This window comes from Populus alba, chromosome 5 (assembly GCF_005239225.2).
Source record: "Populus alba chromosome 5, ASM523922v2, whole genome shotgun sequence".
Taxonomy (NCBI): domain Eukaryota; kingdom Viridiplantae; phylum Streptophyta; class Magnoliopsida; order Malpighiales; family Salicaceae; genus Populus; species Populus alba.
In genome coordinates this window covers 1,473,269-1,497,436 of record NC_133288.1, presented here as the reverse complement: position 1 = coordinate 1,497,436, position 24,168 = coordinate 1,473,269, and the positions used below count along the sequence as shown (strand labels likewise).

General features: G+C 33.3%; 3 protein-coding genes across 4 annotated transcripts; 2 read left to right on the top strand and 1 right to left on the bottom strand.

Moving 5' to 3' along the window:
- Positions 1–773: 773 nt before the first annotated feature.
- On the bottom strand, positions 774–4,598 carry LOC118047684 (calmodulin-binding protein 60 B). The gene is made up of 8 exons (XM_035057033.2): positions 3,978–4,598; positions 3,804–3,879; positions 3,316–3,368; positions 2,593–3,086; positions 2,337–2,497; positions 2,026–2,232; positions 1,702–1,873; positions 774–1,614 (listed from the first exon to the last, which is right to left on the bottom strand). Exons 1-8 carry the CDS (start codon positions 4,070–4,072, stop codon positions 1,121–1,123), a joined length of 1,752 nt encoding a protein of 583 aa, XP_034912924.1. The 5' UTR covers positions 4,073–4,598; the 3' UTR covers positions 774–1,120.
- Positions 4,599–10,643: 6,045 nt separating this feature from the next.
- LOC118047683 (uncharacterized) lies at positions 10,644–14,866 on the top strand. The gene is made up of 7 exons (XM_035057032.2): positions 10,644–11,833; positions 12,174–12,341; positions 12,632–12,673; positions 12,761–12,841; positions 12,951–13,070; positions 13,524–13,613; positions 13,699–14,866. The coding sequence occupies exons 1-7, from the start codon at positions 10,760–10,762 to the stop codon at positions 13,738–13,740; spliced, it is 1,617 nt and encodes a 538-aa protein (XP_034912923.1). The 5' UTR covers positions 10,644–10,759; the 3' UTR covers positions 13,741–14,866.
- Positions 14,867–16,723: 1,857 nt separating this feature from the next.
- Positions 16,724–22,236, top strand: LOC118047682 (uncharacterized). Of its 2 annotated transcripts, XM_035057031.2 has the most exons (11): positions 16,724–16,867; positions 17,704–17,873; positions 18,100–18,781; positions 18,873–18,957; positions 19,545–19,632; positions 20,121–20,305; positions 20,498–20,630; positions 21,127–21,263; positions 21,396–21,470; positions 21,744–21,863; positions 21,986–22,236. In XM_035057031.2, exons 2-11 carry the CDS (start codon positions 17,726–17,728, stop codon positions 22,079–22,081), a joined length of 1,749 nt encoding a protein of 582 aa, XP_034912922.1. In that variant the 5' UTR covers positions 16,724–16,867; positions 17,704–17,725; the 3' UTR covers positions 22,082–22,236. The 2 variants fall into 2 exon arrangements, with proteins under 2 accessions (XP_034912922.1, XP_073265442.1); XM_073409341.1 differs by lacking the exon at positions 20,498–20,630 and having other exon boundaries at positions 21,219–21,263.
- The last annotated feature ends 1,932 nt before the right edge of the window (positions 22,237–24,168 follow it).

The window sequence follows — 24,168 nt, the reverse complement described above, 5'->3', positions numbered from 1 at the left end:
TCTATTGAACTCTTTTGGATTGACTGAAAAAATACGTGGAATTGAATGGTTTTTCACGTGATTTGTAAATAAAATCTTAATCCACCAATAGAAAAAATTAACGTGGATTCATGGCCGCGCTTGCATGATTAATTTGACTATCATAATGGAAAAGATGAAAAAGCATATGTAATGGCTCGCATCAATAATGAAGCTAGAGTTTATTTGGCACTTGATTTCATTGAAATACACGTTTTTCTAACAATCAAAGTATTCATGGACCAGCTTTCAGTAATCTTAGTTTTTTTTTTTTTATTATTATTATTGTTATTACAGCCTCACTTATTTATAAAACGAAAATGCTTGATTTTTTATTTTATTTTTATAACGACTTGACTTGACGATGATGATAACAATTGCTATGATGTTTTTATATTATTTTTTTTATTAAAATAATATTGTTTTGGTATTTTAAAAATTTAAATTAATATCATTTAAAAGGTTTTTAAAAAATTAAAACTTGGGGTCAACTCACCAACTCATAAGTTGACCAGCCAAACTACAATCTCGGATCTAATTCTGGATCGGGTATGATAACCATTTTAATGACATTACTTGTTTACCTTTACTAGCCTTGCCCCTCAGCCTGGAAATAGCCTGCAAATAAAATAACACAGCAGCAGAAATAGATAGCACCCATTGCAGCAGCTTCATCTCTTCGTCGTCAACGAAACGGGACAACTCAGAATCCATCAAGCATCAATGCAAATGGTGGAATAGATTGGCACACAATCTTGAGAAAAAGATTCACTTTATGATCATTCTGAACGCTTTGTACAAGAACCCATCTGTGGTAATTTGTTACAAGAAGGTGAAGAAATGACTGTAGGAATCATCATAAGCTAACATAAACTAAGGCAACACACAGAAGACCCTTCTGTGACATTTTTTACAAGAAGGGCAACTTGGTAGCTATTGTACTAAGCTAACAGACTAAAGGAGGGAGGACCCTTTATTGCATTTGTTACAATGACGGGGAGGAAAAGATTGCAAGAGAACAGGAAATCTAATGACTTAACTCTCATGCACCTAGGGGAGTTTACCTCCTAGATACCGAGAAGCTTACTACAAGCCTAGTGATTTACATACAGAGACTTTGCAACATTCTTTTAGCTGCGACGTCCCGCATTAATGACCCCACTTTGAGGGCAGCACGAAGCTTGCACCATCTTGCTTTTGGTGCTCGAATCTGGGACACGTGTACACCGAAATTTGGATGAGAAGAAAAAATGCCTACATCCCCTTCATTACCTGCAGTGAAGATGAAGGCATTGCCTGGCCCCCATGTTGAATTGCCAGGAGACCAGGTTGATGTTTGGACATCAGTCATGTCCCCAGCACTTGGTTGCGTGCTTGTCAGAACTGGCCAACCATCTGGAGACCAACTGTTTTCCCCGTTGGAGGGAAGGGGGAAAAAATCTGTAAGCTTGAAGCTGTTTCGAAACATTTGAGGGATTGCTTCCACTTGATGACTTGTCTGAGATACAGACGCTTCTAATGGACTGCCGCTTTCTGCATATCCATATGACGTTGAACTAGGTGAGTTGTAGAAATCCATCCGCACTTCTTGCTGATCTGCACAAAACATCTCAGAAAAATGAGAAGTGTGAACTTGGAAGCACTGATTTCAGAGACAATCATGGCAATTGCAAGCTCATATACCTTGGCGTGCGACTGGGAATTCAAGTTGCTGCAGAGCTAGATTTGGATCATTAAATGGCTCAGCCTGCAGGGTTGTGAAGGACCTTGAGGGGCCAAAGAGAGCAGTAGCATCCATCTGGATGAAGCTGTCCACATTCTCATAAGCTTGCCGCTTAATGTTTTCCACCAAGACCTACCAGATTTAACAAAGAAATTGATCAATCACATGGAAAATAGAAACAATGGACATTTCAAGAAGGGACTGTCTGTTCCAATCAATGAATCAATCTAGAGTGTCTAAATTGAAGGATTGCCGTGAATCCCATGGTCTTCTGAACCACTTACATTTTGAGGAGGGGTGAGATTATGCAGGGGTTCGTATTTATGGCCATCAAACATTGCTCCTATAACTTGGTAGATGGAATCGAAGAGCAGGCCGATGCTTTGTCCAGCATCAAAGTAACTATAGAACTTGCTATCATCTACAACACAGGTGGTAGCATGCCTGATGATGGTATCCCATGTCCTGTTTGAGATAACACATCCAAGTACCTGCAATCCCATGGTTGTGATGGATTCATTAGGTCAAGTACTCGTAAAACCTTGAACAGCTTAATAAAAGAAATAAGGGTATGAAAAAAAGGAGATTCTCTTACATTGCGCAGCTTTGTTGGATCGATCATATACAATCGCAGAAAGTCCTGGACGGATTTAACTCCATCATTTGCCAACCGCTTATGGAATGCGCCATCTTTTGCTATCCTCTCCAATCGCCATATTTCATCACGGAAGTGTGGAGGGTGATGTTTCTGATACGCTGGATGAACAAATTAACTGTCAGTCTCCTTGTTTTGTCATAGATTTTGCTAGAAACAGACAATATGTAGAGTTGAATTTGAGTTTCCAACTTACACTCTCCGCGGTGATCCTTAACCACAAAAGCTTCGCTTCTTCCTTCTCTAATCCTCGTTTCATCAGAAACCTTTTGCACAGGTCTAGCACCTAACCTAAACTTTCTGCTTCTCTGCCAACTAGAGTTATCGGTGAACACCATATCACCTAGTTGGCCAACACCATCTCTCAATGTAATAGTGAGGTTTCCGGTCACCAAAGGCCTCCGACCTTCTCTTTCACGAATCACCCTCGCTGCGAATTCAGCCTCGGTCCAATCTTCTTGATCATCAGAGCCAAAATCAGCATCAAGGGGAACTATTTCAATCTTCAGGGAAGCTAGAGGACCAGATGTGACAATTGTGTTGGTCTTGGCATCCATCAACACAATCGTGACTGTTTTGTCATCCTCGGCTTCTATCTTGCTACCAGTGAAGATGATGGAGGGCAATTTGTTAACAAATTGCAACATCAAGCCTCTTTTTACAGATGTCTGAGGCTGATTAAGCAACGACCTGCAAGAAAGTGAGCAGAAAATGAATTTGTTCTGATTAGAACCGCAAGGTTAGCAAGGGTTGTAGACTTTTTATATAAATTTTTCAAGATCAATACAAGCTGGAACCAGTCACAGCAACTGTTCAATTGGATCAAGCTTAATTTGGTCTCAACCTTGCCGTGCCCAGATTGTTACGGAGATCTTAACATATTTTTCAAAGATAACAAGCAAAAGAAGCGGTTGTTTACCTTGAGGAGGATTGAAGAACTCTTTGAACTGTTCGTTCCACCTCATCTCGGATCTAAACAATCAAGAAACAGAACAAAATTTTAAAGACTGCCCAGAAATCATTCAATACTTCCCAGTTTTAAGAATTTTAGCTATTTCAATCAGATAAATCTTTACAGGCCAATCCTTATTATAGAGTACTATATGTTTACTCATGGAAACCAAAATAGCCAACAAACACACACAAGAGGAAGAGGAAGAGGAAGAGGAAGAGGAAGAAGGCAATGACAAGAACAGCTCAAAGTATAGCAGAAAATGTCACAAATCCTAATCACAGATTGAACTTGAAAATTGTCAAGTTGCTGTTTTGAATGATCACAAGTTACCATTTGAACATAAAACTCTGTGAAAATGGACTTGGTTAAGAAGAACACTATTACAAATGGAAATAAAATAATGCAAGCTATATTCATTCTGTAAGAAATATAAAAAGAGAGAGAAATCTCACCACAGCTTGAAGAAATGGTTGTATTTCAGACACCAAATCGCTCACAGAAAGCCTTCCCATCACATTCCTAACAGCACTGCAAGAAGAAAACCATGAAACCCAAATCTAAAACTGTTAAACCAGCAGCTAAAATCATTAAAAAATCACAAAAAGAATGAGATAAAATCAACCCACTTCTTAAATCTCTTTGATTCTTGAGCTGCAGGGGCTCCCATCGCAATCCCATCTCCCCCATCAACAAACTGAAAATCCCTCTTTGACGACATCATTACAGATTCCAACAGCAACAAAAACACCCTTTTCAAGAAATGTACAATAACCACTTGAAACTAAAAGATTATGATAAGTACAGAGAGCAACCACTTGAACTGCGTTTGCTTAAATAGGAAGCTATTAGATTTGACTTATAATCAGTATGATATTTAATCAACAAGCAGAAGCTGCATGCGAAGCTTCACTTTTATCAAACTCAAAAACATCATCTACAAAGAACACGCTATTGCTCAAAAGTCAAGGATCAATTTTTTATAAAACTCAACAAAAATAAACAACAACAAATCCTATTTTCGGACTCTCCAAGGTACCAAAACAAACGTTAGAATAGAGGAGATATCAAGCTGAAATTTGTTAAATAAAAAAAAGACCAAGAACTCGGCGCGAATGTTACCTAACCTTTCATACCACGCCCATATATACACCCTACGTGCGTTGAAATCTTGTACAAGTTAAGGTACTATCCGCGTAAATAATGATTGAAAACTACATTCCCACTAGTGCTTGTTTATATTCTATACGAAGAAAAAAAATCCAATCATTAAAAATAGTAATAAAGTGATGCACTGTGAGTTTTTTCAGGACATCTTAGAATATGCTTGCAGATTCAAAGATTTAGATCAAGGAAATGTATTAATAAAGTAAATTCACTTAATCATTTCATTTATTTTTTCGTAAAACTTTTTGAGATAAATATTACATATTCCAATTAAATATAAAGCGAGTCTTCGTGTTTTATTAATAAAACTCACCTTTTGAAATTCATTGGATTTCTATTTTTTTTTTGTCTTTTTTATGAAATTCAACGCGTAAAACATAGTTATTTTAATAATAATAATAAAATAATATATTGTGTTAGCTTTTCATCTATGATCATGGTATTTTTAGATATATTTATTAGATTCAAGATTTAAATATAAAAAATCAAGAAATGGAGTGAAATTACTTGATTATCTCAACTAAACACGTGGCTGATTATATATATATTTCAATTTGGTCCCTTCAAATTTAAACTTATCAATATTAACCTCATGAATTCTTATATCTCCAATACAATTACTTTCACTTGGATAGCTAGCAGCCTAAAACGACCGGGCGGCATGCTTACTTCTTCCAACCTTTTCTCTCACCTGTATTTTCCTTCATTTCCCCTCCCAAAACCTCATTCATGCAATGCGTTATTTTTCTACATAAATACTTAAAAAATCAAAGATACTCGATGATATATTCAAAAGGTGTGTGTGTGTATAACCTCACACAGGAAGTTTTTAAAACTTTCAGATTGAATTTAGAAAATCTTAAAGTATAGGGCCCTAAATGAAACATTAATCATGTGGAATCCATGCAACTTTAGATTAATTCGAAGTTAAAAGCTTTTTCAACCTACCACGACATATTTCTTTTAAAAAAACAAATTATACTCGAGAAGAAACTTATGTTATTGAATTAACTTAAGTTAATTTATTTTAATTGAAATAATTATTTTTTATTAATTTAACTGTGTTTAATCAAGTCATCAAGATTAAATAAATTGTATTTGATTCAATTAATTAAGACTTAATTTAAGTTCAAGTTAGATTTTGAATCACGAGATCTTCAAATAAATTTTATTTAATTCAATTAAAAATTTAATTCAAGTTCAAGTTAGATTTTCAATCATGAGGTAATCAAATCAATGTTGAAATAGACTCAGAACAAATGGGAGATTTTTTAATTATTTGGAAATATAATTAGAAAACACTGTAGCTTGACGCGTCACTTGGAATAGAAGGTCGCTGGAAGTTACTGTCCAGAATTTCTATGCCACGCGTCATAAGATTAGCGAAGTGACGCCGTTGAAACTTGGAAGATACCATGCCATGCAAAACACTCGAAGACAATTTTGGGATCTTTGAATAAAAATCTGAATTTCCAATTGAATTGGTCCTTAAGAAATTGAATTTTGAAATTATGAATTCAATTCAATTTATATTTAAGATTAATCTGTCTTACACGTTTACTAATGTATTAATCTATATTCTTTATAATATTAACATCTTTGTATTTTGTTATTATTTTAAAAAAAAATTATTAAACTTAGTCTAATTCTTTGAATAATAGTTAATTTAAGTCAATTCAGTATATCATTATATTAAATTTTTTTTTAAAAATAAATGATGTAGTTTTATTTTATTTTATTTTTTTAAAAATTAAAATGGGATTTTAATATATTTATCAAGTCATGAATTGACTTGTCAAATTGATTGAGCTTGATATGAGAAATACTCATCTCATTTAATATGAAATTCAATTCAATCTAAAACATGTTTTACTTGTTGTCCAAGTTTAACAAATTTAGATTTTTTTTTTGAGCTTGACATGAGAAATTCTCATTTCATATATCTATGTGTTTGCATGATGGCCCATTCAATTTAAAGCAACTGCACATATTTCAAAGGAAAATAGCGACGCTTGAGCTACTTCCTCTTGGCTATAGTCCAAGCACCAAGTGGCGCTTTAGCTTGGACACTCACAAGCATGTTCAAAGTTATTTATTTTAATCTTGAACAAGACAAACTACAAAATAATTAAATAAAAGTCATTTTTTAAAAAAAGATTTTAATTAGATATATCTTTTTCTTGTTGTGTAGCTACGCGGTAGCATAGTCAAATTAATTTAGTTCAGAATAATTTGTGTTTATGATAATCTTTTGACACTATATATATATATGGCATCAAGCAACAACTGTTAACATGCTTTGAAAATATGAAAATTAACGTGGATGAGTTGTATATTCTAGAGGAATGATTTGTAGATATTATATAGCACGATATATAACACCCATTTCCTCACAAACACAACACAAATTAGCATCCATTTCCTCATTTATCATCATAAACAATACCAAGGATTGAGCTCGAGCTCGAGATCTTAGTATCTAGCTACCAGGTGGTACCAGTCGCCATGGATGATCAGGAAAACAGAGGTCTACGTACGTGCTTGCATGTTGGCCATTCAATTTAAAGCGACTGCACATATTAATTTCAACATCTCATCTCAGGAAAAAAGAGACCATGCATGTTCTAAAGGATCTCCTTCTTAATTTCCGCAGGTTTCACGCGTGTTCACCTACCTTTTGTTATTTTCGTACAGTGAACAAAAAACAAAATTAAATACCATATATGTGATCGTGAAATGTTGAGGGGGAAGGGGAAGAGCCTCTCGTTGGCTCCTCAAAGTCAAGCATTTCACTATATATGTCCTCGTCATTTTCATTATTGCATGTGTGAACCATTCAATGCAACGTGGAAATGATGCTGCATAATATCCTGTTGACGAGAAATCGATCTCGTTAATTAATGATACCACTGCCATGATTGTGATTTAAAGGATGTTTGGCACTGTTTATTGATGTTTTTATTTTTAAATTAATAAGTTTTTTAAATTAATTTTTTAAAAATAATTTTTTAAAAAAATAAAAAAATATTACTAGCATATTATTAGGTGTGAAAAACATTTTAAAAAATAATTATAACCACAAATATATATACCTTCATGTTAGGAATCTAGTTTATATTTTAATGTGTGTATTGATGTTTTTTTTTTTTTAATTTCATGACTTGAATTGAGATGGGTGATAAGTGAGAATGCTTTCCATCTTATTAATTGGCTTTATGACAAGTAAAATGAACTTAATTTTCGAGTGTTAAAGATTGATCCCAGTTCCCATGTTGCCCACACATCCATTTAAAATCTTTAACTTTTATAAATTCTAACTTATACTATATTTTATTTTTAAAAAAATAGCTGTTTTGTGCTATTTTTATTATGCACGTACTCCTGACTTTAAGTTATTTTAATCATAAACTATTTATATTTTTTATATATAAAAACTACTACTTTCCATAAAATCATGTTAAACGAACTCTAAATTCTCTTCAGATTTGTTTGCATGCAAGTCATCGTTGCTAGAATTAAGAAAATTGTGAGAAGTTATCGTTTTTTAAAACCTAGTCATGCTTTTTTTTTTTTTCATAGGAAGAGCCAACGAATTTGGAGCTACATAATTAAAGATTAATCAATTTTATTACATCATAATGAGAAAATTGAAGTTATTAAGACTCAAAATTTGCTATTCTAAGAAAAAAAATCCATAACCATGGCTCAAGCCAACTCACACCCTAACTACCCTAACTTACTGTATTTTATATCTAAAGACATGTTATCTTAAGAGGTTAACACGAAGGTATATGCTCATTTTCTTGACCTTTTATAGCTCAAACTTTGAGATTAATACTTAGAAAAAAATGTTATATTTCTCTAAATATGTCCTAGATCCATGCAAATTAAGGGCAGGTAAAAAAACCAAAACATCAATTAAACCGAGAAAACTACAAAAAATATAACTGAAAAAACTGAATCATGAAAAAAAACGATTAAACTGATTAAAATTTTTTAAAAACCAACCGGTTCGGTTTTATAAGTCTAAAACAAAAAAAATCAAATTCAAACCAAAAAAACCGAGACAGTTGGTTTGAACTATTTTTTGTCCTAAAAAACTAAACCGAACTGAAATTGATCAGTTTGAACCGGTTTCAGTTCGATTTTGGTTTTTTTTTTTAAATCAATTTAATTAATTTTTTTTAATAAAATCAAACTGAAAATAATCACATTAATACAAATAGTTACGGCTTTAAGATTATCTAGACAGAGAATTTAGTCGTGTTTAACGTGTAAGATAATACGAGAATTGATATATATATATATATATATATATATATATATATATATATTATATATATTATATATATATATATGTTTTCGGGTAATTTTCACGCGGCTACACATGAATTAAAACTGAGGGCATCAAACAGCAACACATAAAACTTGAGGTCTAAAAGACATTAAATGAATATTAATAGGCCATTGATTAATTCCACTAAGCAGAGAATGTCACTGGTGAAGTCTTGTCCTTGTCGGTCCTCCTGAGCTCACGGGACTTTGTTTTGCTGTCCAAGAAGAATAAATATAAAGTGCAACTATATAATATTGGAGAATATTTTTTACATGTTTGATTTCGACGGTCTTGTGGGACCTATATTTGCCATGCTGGCTATCGTGGTCACCGGCACGCACACGGTGGATTTAGACCCCGAGTACGGTGTTAGGTGAACCCGCCACGCCGTTTAGGTTTTACAACTGTGGTCAATAATCAGCGGTCATGGTTTATGAGTCAAGTGGCCGGAGATGGAGTTACCGAAGTTTCTGTGCAGTTTCTGGGTGTTACCATTTTCTCTACTGTATTTTCTAGGAAAATCCCATCATGCAGGAAAATTCTTGGAACCTGCGACTCTCTTGATACACTGCAGTTCTTCTCTTCTCTTTTGTTTTTGTTTTTTTTTTTCATTTTTCCTTCTCTGTTGTTGAACTTCTGCGGGTGTTGCTCTCACGAAGCAAAAGAATTGGAAAAGTAGATGTGATCTCAGCAAATGTAATGCTGATTTCTGATGCTTTCTTGGGGCTTAGGTTTTCGACTGTTATGAGAAATTAATTAATTATAGGCCCGAGATTTAAAATTCGAAGGAGTCCAGGTTAGGGTTCAAGAAAATGAAGAACAGTTAGGGTTTACGTTCAGCCCCTGCAAGGGTCAACAGCAACTAGGGCATAGAGTCCATGAAGGTGTTGCTAACAGCTGGCCCAGTCGAAACCCGTAACAGGCCTGGAATTGAATATTAACTCGGGCCGAAAGCCCATAAAGGGTAGCTAATATTGATCCAATTGAGACTCTATTAAATATTAGTGTTGGGTTGCTATATTGAAATATATATAAATAAGATTGATAAAAAATAATTAGGATAGAGGGATATATATTTATGGGTGTTTTTTTAAAAAATATATATATATAATATAAAAATTTTAATTCAAATATGTTTATAATAAATATATATTTATGTATCTAAATATTCATTTTTAACTAAACATATTTTTATTTATTCTAAAACATTGATCATATATAATTTATGTATCTTTATTCTAATTTCAAAACGGCATGAATGTATCTTGGTTTTGAGGTTATTATTTGGGGTATAAGTTCAGAAAAAATTGAAAAAAAATAACTTTTCATAAATATCCTAATCATTAAAATAATAATAAAAATCATCAAACAATTAATGATACTCATAATTTTCATGTTCTTTATATTGACAACAGTTACATCTAAGTATATAAAGTGTATCATCTGAATATAAAATCAAAAGGTAATTTAAAACAAATTCTCTAAAAAATTAGCTTTTTTTTAGTTTTAGTAATAAAGGATTTTTTTTCAACCAATTTTCGCATGAAGAGTCTAATAAATCTCACTATGAACATATCATTCAGGTGTAAACTAATATATTTATAAAATATTATTTTTTTTTTGGTATTTTTAAAAATTGAATTTTAAACAATAACAAAGCAGAAAATAAATTTATTTATCAACCAAAATAACTTTAAAAATAAAATAAAATAAAATAATAAAAAAGTATTTTAATTTCAAATATTTGAGTTTTTTTTAAAATAAAAATAGATCGTGATTAAGTTATCACCTAACACAAACATCATATAGTTATCTCTACCTTTCCTCTTTCCCTTAGATCAAAATCAACAAAATCCACGAAGGAAATCTAAAAAAAAACTCAAAAAACCCAACAAAAACCAGACAAAAATGACCCCATCAAACAATCTCTTTGCTTCAATAGACATGGGAACAAACTCCTTCAAAATGCTAATAATCCAGACAGACAAAACAGGAAAATTCCTTACTATTGATCGCCACAAAGACCCAGTTTGTCTTGGTCGTGGCTTTTCTTCGTCAATCTCCAAAGAATCCCTTTTTAGAGCTGTAACTTGCCTTAAAAGATTCAATCAAGTACTCAAAGCCAACAAAATCCCCCCCCAACAGGCAATATGTGTTGCCACTGCTACTGTACGTGAAGCAAGTAATGTTTTTGACTTCAAAAGATCAGTTCTTGAATCAATTGGCTTTGAAGTTTCTGTTTTGTCTGGTGAAGAGGAGGCAAGGTTTGTTTATCTGGGCGTGCTTCAGTTTTTGCCAGTTTTTGATAAAAGAGTCTTGGTGATTGATATTGGAGGTGGGTCTACTGAGTTTGTGATTGGGGAAAGAGGGAATGTTGTTTTGGGGGTGTCTTTGAAGTTGGGTCATGTGGGTTTGACTCAAAAGTTTGGTAAAGATTGGAACTTGATGGAAATGAGAGAGTTTGTCAAGTTAGTTATTAAGGAATCTGAGTTAGCTGAGAAAGTTAAGGATTTAGGTGGTTTCGAGGTTGTGGTTGGGACTTCGGGGACTGTTAGAGCTATTGAAAGGGCCGTGTTCAATGGTTATGGGAAAGAGTTTGTCGAGGGTAATGAGGTTTTGTTAAGGGACTGTAAGAGGGAGTGGAAGTTTAGTAGAGGGGAATTGAGTGGTGTTGTTGAGAGAGTGTGTAGAGAAGGCGAGGAAGAGAGGGTTAAGAGAGATGGGTTTTTCAAGAGGAGATCAGAGTTTATTGTTGCTGGTTCTGTTTTACTGGAGGAAATATTTGAGGCGGTTGGAATTGAGGAGATGGAGGTTTCTGAGTATGCATTAGGAGAGGGTGTCATTGCTGAAACGTTGTCTAAGGTTTTTGAGGGCTATGATTTGAATGCGAATGCGAGGTGGCATTCTGCTGTAAGGCTTGCAACAAGGTTTAGCGGGAAGAAAGGAATTAAATCTGCTGCACAATGTTCTAGCATTGCCAAGGTATGATGAAGTTCCTGTATTTGTTTACTTTCTTGAAACATTCATTACAGTGGAAGTTAATTTCTTGTTGAATGATGAAGAAAATGCTAGATTTAGCTGCCTGCGTGCCAATCTGAATGTACTTCATTGTGGCTTAAATATGTTCGTTGTTGTTACTAGGTGAGAATAATTTGATGCAGCGTCATTTCTATTGTCTGTCGGTTTTGGACTTTTGAGTTTTAATTCAAGCATTAGCGCCAAATGAGAAACAAAATTAAACTTTAACTTTTAGATATTCTATTATTCTATTAGAATAGGAAAGGATTGTTGGAGGAGATGAATTACTTGATGATTTCTACAGGAGATCTTTGAGGGCTTGAGAAAATGGGGCGAGGTTGCTGGCAATCAAATCAATGTCTTCTTGGATGTAAAGGATCTTGAATGTCTTGAGGCTGCTTGTTTACTTCACAATATAGGGCTTATCACTGGTAAAAAGGGTTACCACAAGCAGTCTTATCACATCATCATGGTGAGTTCTTTGCGCTTTTCTTGAGCATGATGTGCAGAGCTCAATGCTTTTACAATGTCACAATAATGTTGCATGAGTGCAATATATCCACCTACTCAGTGGAATGTGGCTATGGAATGTAGTTGGATACAGTTTGAATCATGTGTCAGCAATTTCTATGAAGTCTAGTTCTCAATAATTTGCGTCGAGAACTGCTGTTTTTCTACTTTTGAACGTCCTGCATGGTATAGAGAGTTATTGTTCTCTATTAGTTAAACTTTGTTCCCGACCAACTTTACCATATTTTGTAGAATGGAAATCATCTTCAAGGATACAGTGCTGAAGAAGTCAAGGTAAGAGTATCTACCTGTTGATCATGCTTTGTCCACAATGTGCACATCTGAGAATGCTCTCTGTACTGATAAAAGTTTATTTTATAGTTAATAGCGCTGCTTACAAGACATCACAGGAAGAAATTCCCTAAATTTGATGGAGGCTCATTACAAGAGTTTGCTGAAGAGGTATCTTATATGGTGTATGCTCCTGCATAACTGCCTTCATTCTTTCCAGTAGTGAAGAGTTGTACGCGCTTACAATTTAATCTAACATGTTTTTCTGTGTTGATTTCAGTTAAAACAGAAATTCAGAGTTCTTTGTGCAATCATACGGTTATCAGTTGTATTACAGCAGAGTGATGGTTTGAACTTCCAAGATATGGAATTTCTGCATTCTCAAGAAGGGTTCAAACTGGTAAGCTTTGTCAACTTATGAAATGAGCATCTAGAATGTTCTGATCTTGGGAATGAGTAGCTACCTGCATAAGTGATGATTTTTTTTTTTTTTTTTTTGGGGGGGGGGTGTTCAGAACAAGAGCTGCAAATTAATTTAAATGGAGCTAGAGTGATACCAAAATTATTTTGACAAGGAGGATTGGTTTGGGTGGAAAAAGAAAACTCTAATTTGTACATTTGCTTTATATCTTTCAGTACCCCACACACTTATTCTGCACCGTTCCTCATGTAATTATTGTCAGTTGTTTGTGTCAGAATGTGTCTATATTGTATCAAATGGTCTCTCGTACACCCATACACATGAAGTTTCCATTTTTTGTTTGAAGTTTGCTGTCATAGCCATCCATCACGCTCTCATGTGCTGCCTTTGGCAAATATCATTTATGGTGTGCTGACGGAAATTTCACTGTAGATATTCAGGGAAGCAGGGGCCATAGCTAGCTTTCCTCTGCCTGAAGACATGGGGAAAGAACTAAGAAATGAGTTGGAAAACTTCAAAATTGTAAGTTTTTTCAGACTAAAATTAATTTGATTACTTTTAAAACAAACCCTTCTGATTAAAAATGTGAATCCTTACCCTTATTCAGGTATTCCAGCAAAATTTATTGTTGGAAGTGTTGCCAGAATAGATGCCAAACACTTAGTACACTGTAAAAAGTAATATAGCTCATGTACTGGGTTGCATCAGTGATTCCCAGTCGATTACTTTGAGAATAAATGGTACCTGGTGGCACGTCTACATTGTTCATTTGTTGTTGTTCTAAATATGATGGTAACTCAACCTCAAGTTCGTATTCTTTGTGTTCTGTATGGTGAAAATCTCCTTGGAAAGTTAATCTACCACTCGAAGTAAAAGGCCTTTATTTGGAGAGCTTTATTTGGATATGCAGCTAACTAGAGAAAATTTAGTTAAAAGGGGCCACAGCTGGACGTTGTATGTAGCGGACCAGCTTCCTGGTAGGCCCCTATTTCACATCCTTCTAGCAATCCCTGGGCAGCAGACTAGTTGCCGGACAGACCATCGGTGCTACTCTCACAAAATATAGCTCCTTGACCTTCAAAGAGAAGCTGGGAAGGCAACGGTTTCTATGGAAGTGGAGAAAGTTCGGCTGGTGTTTGTCATTGCTTGGCCTACCTTCCAGGAGAGAAACTTCATGATCTTCCTGGCTAAAAGTTGCTTTTTACACTTTCTGCCTTCTCCAAGCAGCAACATGGCTTGAAAATACACCTGGAGAATGATAAAAGAGTGAGCAGTCTATTCCAAACCCGGTGCGGAATCCTCCACAAGAGGTTTGGGGAAAGTTGCACTCAGATTCAGAATCCTTCAGAAACATGGGGGTTTGCTTCCAAGTTTGCAGAAGAATGCCTTATAGTGGAGGCGTGGGAGGCCCTTGTGGCTTGTGATGGAGGAAGCTTTGACCGTTGATATGTGCTAGAAATGCTCGACTTTGAAATCACATTGTTTGAGCTTGATTCAAACCCTGAAATCAGAGGCACCTGTCTTTGATAACTTGGCCGGATTGCAGCAGAAATTCGTCAGCTGCCCTGTCATTTATGCTTTTGTAATTTCCACTTTGCACAAAAGTCCTTGTAATAGCTGCATGTGAATTAAACCAGTTGGCCCTCCTCGTGATGAGGAAAGATTATGGATAGATAGAAGAAAGTTCAGTTTGCATTCAGGGAACTATCAGTTTCTGTGTTCTGTAACTTTTTCTTGTGAATAAAAATAACAAATATGTTTCTTGGTGCTCAAAATAGCGAAGCATTCATGACATGCTTGAATAAACCCTTCGTTTTGTGATTACTAGGTCGAGCCCTACATGAACAAGCTAGTGTTCTTTTTGTGGGCTTGGGTCCTTTTATCAACAAATCCAAATCCCAATACCGCTTCGATCTCACGCGCCAGCTGCATCATAATTATTGGACCTAGTCCAAGACTCATTTATCAAGTTAACTTTTAGATTATGAGCTTGTCAAGTCAGCTTATAGGTTCATTGTCGACTCTGTATTGTTTTACTTTTTTTTTTTTTTTTTAACTTAAAACAACTTTATTTAAATTTTAAAAAAACTAAAATGCAAACCATTTTGAAAAATAATATGGGCTGGGCATGGTTTTGGATTGAGAGTTCGCTAAATCGAAAAGTCTGCTTAATTTAGTAACTACCGGATGGTCCACTGATTTGAAGAGAGTGACAAGTAGCACTAAATTGCTGGCCAAAAAGTTACAAAGATCTCTAATAAAACGAATTTTTTTCTTTAAAAAAAAACGAGGAAGAGCCGACAAATTGCTTGTTTTTTTTTTTTTTTTTTTTTTTAATCTTTTATAAAAGTCAGTCTATCAAAGTGAGTTAATCTTGGATTTAAAAAAAAAAAAAACAAGTAAGAATTGATATAGGGTGATTCAATTGATCCAACTAAAGAATTTATAATTTAATTGTTTTAATTAAAATTTAGTTTGATTTTTTAATTTTTTTAAAAATCATATTATTTTTACTATTTTTAAAAGAAACTTATCCAACTCATAAGCTTACGAGTTATATTAACTTCCTGTTTTCTATTACGTTTTAAATGAGATTTAGTAAAATTTAAATTTTTTTTTACTTAAATTTTTTTATATATATTTTTAAATCATTTTGATGTATTGATATAAAACATATTATTTTAATATATTTTTAAATAAAAAAATATTTTAAAAAATAACAATAATTATATTTTCAAGTATACCTTTTGCTTGATGCACGGGCCACAAAAATTGGCTGCCAATTGCCATGGTCCGGTCCAAACTCTAAAATGCTCTCTCAACATTATGATAATTCAAAAATTAAAATAACAAAAGGAGTCAACTTATGCAATTTAGCCCCCCCCCCTCCCCTTTTTGTTTCTGCCTGTATGTTTATTTATTATATAAACCATACACGTTTGTTTGTTCAAGTTGATCCATCCTTTCGTTGAATAAATATATTATCATGCTTGATTTCTTATGTCAACTACAAGGTGTGGCTCTACAAGGTCCGTGCGAGCCATAGCTACATTTTCCCTTGCTTGTTTTTCTCATACATTGAAGACATTAGTTGAGTTTTGGATCATATAATTAAGGTTGTTTTTTTATTATTATACAGTGGTGTAGTTGAATTAGTCTGACTCTGAATATGTTCTCTGAAGATTACCAGTTTGAGTTACATAAATTTCAAGGCTATTAAAAATTTACATGATTGTTAATTTCAGAGTCCGTAAAATTAGTTGAGATACACACAAGTTAGTATAAACACTCACATTAATAATATAATACAAAAAATTATTGAAATTCAAATCTACTTAACTTAAAAAGGTTATTGGATACACATTTGTTAGATTATATAATTAATATATAACTAAATATTCCAAGCATTAAAAAAAGCATGGTTTATCAAAATAATCATCTAACTAATTTACTAATTTTTAATTAATAATCATAAAACCACAATCCTGGATTGAAGTAACTAGATTATCAGTGAACTCTTTATAGTTTTATATTTGTTTTTGTATTATAAATAATTGGGTCGATTTTAACACGCTTAGTCTATTTCTCTAGAGCGTTACGCCCTGATTTGCATAAATAAAATAAAATAAAAATAAAGTTGTTTTCGCCCGTTACTTTTTCTTACCTCCCCGGGCTCTCTGACTTTATAACAAACACTCGACCGCCTAAAAGAGGGAAAAACAGATTCGCATTTCAGACAGAGAGAGCCGAAAAATCTAGAAATCTCACGAAAACCGGTAAGTTTGTTTTCCTGCTACACTCACCCGCTTACTGTTTGGTTACGGAGAAAATGAGAGAGAGAGTGAAAGAAAACGAAGGAAAATGGAAACATTTTTTTCCAATCCCTTTCTCGTAATTGTTTTCTTATATAAAGCGAGAACTTCGGCTCTTGCATTACTCGGCGTTAGGCTTCGTTATTTGTATATTTTTTTTTTACCTTTTTGGTGATTAAAGAGGTTAATAGTGTGTGAAGAGAGGAAGAAAGTGTTAGATTTTGATTGAATGCGATATTTTTATTGGTTTTCGCTGTGATTGTTGTTTTGATTATTTTGTGATATCTGCTTGGTTGCTGAGAAAGAAGAGGAAATAAATAAAAGTTGAGTGTTCATGTATATAAAATAAAGAATGATGAGAGACTCAAAATTGGAGTTTAATTAAGTTGTATGAGCCTCAAAACTTTGTTGAATTGATTGAGATTTTACTGATATATATATATATATATATATATATATATATTAATGGATGGATTTAGTATCTGTTTGTTTGTTGATAAAATTTAGAAAACTTATAAAGTGAAAATTAAAAATTTTAAAATAATATAATAATGTTAATTCCAATTTGTAACTACATTTAGTTTTGGTACAGCAGGCATTTTTTTTTCTCACCCAGCTTTATTGTAAATGATACATTTTGATTTTTTATGCCTGGAATAGAATAATTCAGCCATGAATAAATTGTTTGACCTTAGCTCCATTATCGGGCTTGGTGAATGGAAATGATTAGTTAATTTATATGTTTTTGTTTATCATTTTCTATCGTTACGCCAATTTATGTGTTTTTTTTTTGTGTGTAGGATTATTGGCATATGCTTTGATATGGGCATAGAGGAGGGAGTTGTGGAGTTACATGACGATAAAGGAAAAATTGATAAAAAATTAACCATAAGTGTTCATACGTTTTCTGATTTAACCTACACTTCTCCAGTAGTATTCTTATACCTTCTGAAAGAATGTTATGCTCATGGTAAGATATCTTTTCTTTTTCTTTGTGTAAGTTATTGCTCGATTGGTTTAGTTAATGTTGTTGGTAGTCATTTGCTTGCATAATTTTTTTTTTTCTATTTGAATAGGAAGCAAATCTTGTCTGGCTGGCTTTGTAATGCATCTTTTATTAATGATTGCCTTCTGGTTCACTTTAGTTGTAAAATTGAGTGCTTTCTAGTCCATGATTCCCAACTATAACATAACAGGTACATGCAAGGCAACAAATAAATTCAGAATTCTTCAGCAAAAGGTCTATCATGCACTAGAGAATTCTCCCCAACCAGGGCCTGCTACTTTTGTTGTTTGGTGCCTCTATGTCCTGCCGATATTTGGATTACATTGTGAAGGTTTCAGCCACTTGATTATATCTGCTCTTCGTCGCTTTTTAAATCTAGCTCCCACCTTAGAGGACACCTCAAAAGCAAAAGTTATAGCGGCCCGGTTATTTTTGGATATTGTGGGAGGCTTGGTTGACCATGACGAGAGGATAGTAGTGAAAATACTAGAAGTTTTTGATGTCAAGTTGGCAGATGTCGACGAAGCTTTATGCCAGTTGAATGTCCAAGATGATTATAAGCCTGACACGGCAAAAACACTTGTTGAAGATTATATTTTTAAATTGATAGACTCCCAATCATATATGACAGCGGCCAGTTTATTAGAACACTTTTCTATCCGCCAGTCCGGAAAGTCTTTTCTCGTCAAAATGATGCAGAACAAACAATCTAGAGCAGCTGAAAAGTGGGCAACATTTATGGGGAAATCAATGCTATGTGCTCTTGTTCAGGAGTATGTTGATCAGAATATGCTAAAGCAGGCTTACGAAACGATAAAGAAAAACGATTTGAAGCAGGAATTTCCTGATGTATATCATAAGTGCAAAGAAAGGTTTATTGATTGACTTGTAATGCCCAGAGCGTACTTTATTTTCCCTCAAAATTATGTTTTTTAGTGACTAGAACATTGCACTGACTGGCAGCTTATTGAAGAAGTTGGCAGAAAAGGCATTATGGGATCTTGCTGAGGCAAAGACGCATGGTGATAAACAACTTCTCGAATATTTGGTAAGGAGTTCTTGAATCAATCATGACATGCATGATTTCTGTGCATTGCATAATTGTTTACTTACCTGCAGATGAGAGCTTTATTATATAGGATATGCATTGTTTCACTGTATTCAGCATAATATTGTGTCACCAAATCTTGAAACTTACTTTCAGTAGTGTTTTTTCGGCTAGTTTTTTTTATTTCTTTTTAGTCTGAAATTCTTTGAACAAGGTATATCTGGGTTGGCGATACACAGTCTACTATGTTCACCTATTTGACATGCATTCCCTGTAGTTTAGCTTTCGTTTTCTTAAAGTATCATGTCAGACATGTCAATACAAGCATTGATTACAATGTCTGGTAGTGATAAAAACGCTATCAAAACAATTAAAATAGTTAATGAGAAAGGATAAGCATGTAAGTTCAGAAGAATCCAATTGTTTCTTTTGGTAATCTGTTGAAAAGAAGGGTGACCAAATTTATAGCTGTGTTGCTTTTATTATTTGGAAAAATGATGGTGAACCTGTATCTTATGTGTTTTCTTTGGTTTTTCCTTTTTAGCTTTATAAATATGGTACTCAAACTTGTAGATTTTTCTTTTAAGGTTTACCTGGCAATGGAGGCTGGTTACTCGGAGAAAGTTGATGAGTTGTGTGAACGATACTCCCTTGAAGGTTTTCTGAATGTCAAGGGTATGGTTTGTGTATGTTTTCTGGTGCTCCCTTGGGCATCCTATTGAAGCTTGACTGGTGCAAAATTCTGATCATGCTCATTAAAGTTTAGCGAAGTTTAAGCTTGGTTCGAAGTTTCTATTGCATCTGCTCTTGACACAGTCACGTATAACATGCACTGTTATGTGTTTGCAATATAGACTCTGAAGGAGAAAAGTTGTGTTGAGATCCTATTGGGCAAGGCCCAATAGATTGACTGGCATACTTTTGTGTCACCTGCTCCATTAGGGGGTCCAATTGTTCATTTTCCTTTTATTCTTGGATACCTGCCAGGTGCCAAACATGTCATTCTAGAAACTATTGTCACTGAATCCTTCCATCATGCATGTCATTGGTTAAAGGAGCACTGAAGCAATAGAAATATTGAAATGAGATCATATTATGTGGCTATTAATGTTTAAAATTGTCATTGGAGGTCACTTACTCTTCTTCTGTTTGATGCTTTTTAGAATCTGAGGGTAGTGTTCTGCAAAGCAAATACCTGCATCTTGATGAATTGGCTGTTGAAAATATTATTTGGGTTGATGAAGTTGATGGTTTATGTGCTGCAACTAGCCACATCGAGGGATGTAAAGTTGTTGGCCTTGATTGTGAATGGAAACCCAATTATGTAAAAGGCAGCAAACCAAACAAGGTAATAACAGATTTGCACTTTGAAAAAAAAAAAAAAAAGGATTTCCAGAACTTGTATATGTGATTTGGGTGTTGGTTGTCATTTTCTGATGGATAGTTAATATTCTCTTCTTAAAAATACATGGCTGTTGTTATATAAAAACTCTCCAGAGTCTATATATTCTATAATGAAAACGGGTTCTTTATGTTTCAGGTTTCTATCATGCAAATTGCATCTGATAAGACGGTTTTCATCTTTGACTTGATAAAGTTATTTGAAGACATACCTGATATCTTAGACAACTGCCTATCCCGCATTTTGCAGTCTCCTAGAATTCTCAAACTTGGTATGATATATACAAACAAATTGATTTGGAGAGCATTGCTGTTTTTTCATCATTATACAAGTCCTTAAATCTTTTAAATGAAAATTCGATCTATTCTAGAGAAAGAGCTGTCCTCTTATTAGCTTTACTTTTTTGAGTTTTTGGGATAACTTTTGTAGGTATCGTCAGCTCTTAGAAATCAGAACACTCACAATCGATTTCAATTAACTCATAAAAGATGAATATTAGTTTTACTTGCGTTGACAATGGCTGTTTGAAGCTCATCAATTGACCTGAAAAAAGACTTGCTATCTATGCCGCTGATTGTCAGACAAAAATCAGTACTTGCCACAGTACCTTTGGAACTTTTTTTGAGTGAACTATGTATATACATGTGTATAAATGTAATACTATGTATATATGTATGATTAAGTATATGTATTTATCTAGAAATTGATAAAAACAAAAACTAGTGCTATTTAAATAAGCACGACCAATGCTTTATGTGGATTTGTAGGTTATAACTTCCAATGTGACATAAAGCAGCTAGCTCATTCATATGGAGAGCTGCGGTGTTTCAATAACTATGAGAAATTATTGGACATGCAGAATGTATTCAAAGAAACTCGAGGTGGTTTGTCAGGACTTGCTGAGGTATTTTAAACATGAAGGCACCATCACTTCCTGTTCCTATCTTCTATATCCCCTGGTGAATCTAAATCCATTTCAGTTTATGATTTATTTATATTGCCTTTATATACTGTTATCTGCACTTCATTAATTCAGAAAATACTGGGAACTGGTTTGAACAAGACAAGACGAAACAGCAATTGGGAACTACGGCCTCTGAGTCACAACCAGGTATTTTACTTTTGTTTGCCATCATTCACATTTTCCATCTGCTATAACTTCTATGACTGCCCAAAGCGATTCGGTTTTATAACAGCATCACTTTCAACCAAAAAGTTCTCTGATTTGATTTTCATATACACCGATCAATTCCTCCGTGTCTGTCTGTTTTTGTTGTGTCCTCTTGGTCGTGGATGCGCATAAGATATGAGATTATCAACCCTTTGATCTTTACGTTCATCTGGAATAAAACATAAAGAAAACTAAAGCAATATTATTTTGCAGCTAGAGTATGCTGCTCTTGACGCTGCTGTACTTGTTCACATATTTCATCATTTTCACAATCACTCTCAGTCTGCTGGTTTCCCTGACGGACATGACAAGATCGAGTGGAAGTCTCATATTGTAAGAAAACTATAAGTGAAAGCGTGCGTAGAATTGTTTATGGTTGGACATTGTGTATGTCATTGTGTTTTTGTCTTCTGTTCCGTTGCAACTCTTAGCTTTTGCTGCGGATTTCTGTACAGGTTTCTCGCATGGATAAGCCCAAGAAAGCAAAAAAGGAGTCTAAAAATAAAAGAGAATTGGAAGATGATATCAAGAAGCATGGGCAATCAAATTAGTGATTAAGCACTTGTTTTTCTTTTCCTTTCATTAATTGTCTAACAATAGTTTCGCTGTATATATACATCCATTTTGGTTAGGAGAAGAGACGCTGATTAGTCAAATTTGTTGGGCTATTTTATTTTGTATTGGGAAAAAGGTTTTTTTTTTTTTTGCTCTAAGTAATATCAGCATGGGAATATTTCTTCTTAAAATATATAATTTGTTAAACGTTTCGCTTCCTTTATGTATATATATAATTAAATAAATTAATAATTATATCTATTAATAAATAAAAAGAATCTTAAAAAATACTTAAAATAAAACTAGAAAAATCAAGAAATGATGGATTAAGATAATTAATTTTCATAGGATGAGATGTTTATCTTGTTGTTTTGTTAAACTTGTTTATTAAAATAATTTTTTTATTCAATCAAACGATAAATAAAAATAAACATATATATTAAATAAATAAATAAAAAATATTATAACAAGGGATATATTAAAAATATTATTTAAAAATAAATATTTTTTATTTTAAAAATAAAATTCATCTATACAAAAAATAAAAAATAAAACTTAGGTAAATTAAAAAAATTCTCTTCAAAAATTAGATGCATACAAAATAAATATAATAAAAAAATAATTCTAAAAAAAGAGAGAATGAGAATAAATCTAAATATAAATAAAATAAAAAAACACATAAAAAAACATTGATTTTAAAAAATTAATTTTTTAAAAAGAAAAGAAAAGATTAGGCGAACTCGTCTAGCTCATTTTATTAAGCCAATTGCGTCCATCATATTGTTGTTTTAACAAAAAAAACAAATTTTTGAAAAGTCCATCCACAGTGTTATTGTCAATATCCCAATGTATTTTGCATGGTAAATACCCTTACATTTTAGTTTTTTAGTTAATAGTTATAAAAAATTTTAAAAATAAATATAGATAGTATTCATTTTAAAATATCTATCTATAATAAATTTCTTAAATAATATCAATCCGTGATGGTGGTAATAGATATTATTTAAAATTTAATTCAAGAAAGATATTAAAAAATTAATTCTTTAAGACAAATTGGATCCACTGTGTATGTTCGGTAATATAATAAATTTTATTGTTATATATTTTTTTAAAAAAATAAAATATTTTTTTAGGTTTTAAAAAATATTTGTTTGGTTAAAATTATTATGAGATAATTTTTTATATGTAAAATAAAAAAAAAGCATGTTTCTATAAATAAAAAAATAAATTATTTTACTTTCCAAAAAATAAAAATTAACAATGTAATTATATATGAGTCGAGTAAAAAAAAAATTATTTGATTAAAAAATAATTTTCCCGTGAATACCAAACGGTTTCTATATACTGAAGATTTTCTATTCATTTAAATTTGTGAATATTTGTTTTTAAATTTTTTTCAAAACTAAGACGTCCATTTCATTTCATGAGAGAAAAGATCGGAAACAATATTAAATTTAAGCCACCCTGTTCCAACAGAAACCGACAGGATGACAAACTAATTCAAAGTACATAGCTGTCTTGACATAATCTTAGCTTTCTCTCCTAAAGATTGACACCCTCTCCTCTCCCTCCTCTTCGTCTCTCTCGATTGACCCCCTTGTTCGTGTTGCAGCAGAGAGAGAGACATGGCAGGAGGGAGATCAATCAAGATGGGCGAGATCAATGTAACATCATCAAGGCATGCAAAATCTCATCAAGCCCACGATTTCTCCCGGAAGCATCATGATGTTGCAAGGAAATCTTCAAGCTGGTGGAAATCGCCAGAAACAAAGAGGAAAAAACGTGTTGCAAGATACAATCTTTATGCTGTGGAAGGAAGAGTGAAGTATTCTGTAAAGAAAGGGTTTCGCTGGGTCAAGAAAACCTTCTCTAGGTTTGTGCATTGATACATGTAGTCAAGAAGGAGATGGAGATTTGTAGGGTGTTTTGATTTCAATTTTAATTAACACCATGGATGCTTTTTCAAATCAAGGTCTGGTTTTGTGACTGTTGAATGCTTGTTGCTGTGTGGTCTTTATTTATAATCCATTTCTGGTTCATGTGATCTTTTCATGAACAAGAAACTGTAAGCTCCCTTCCCTTC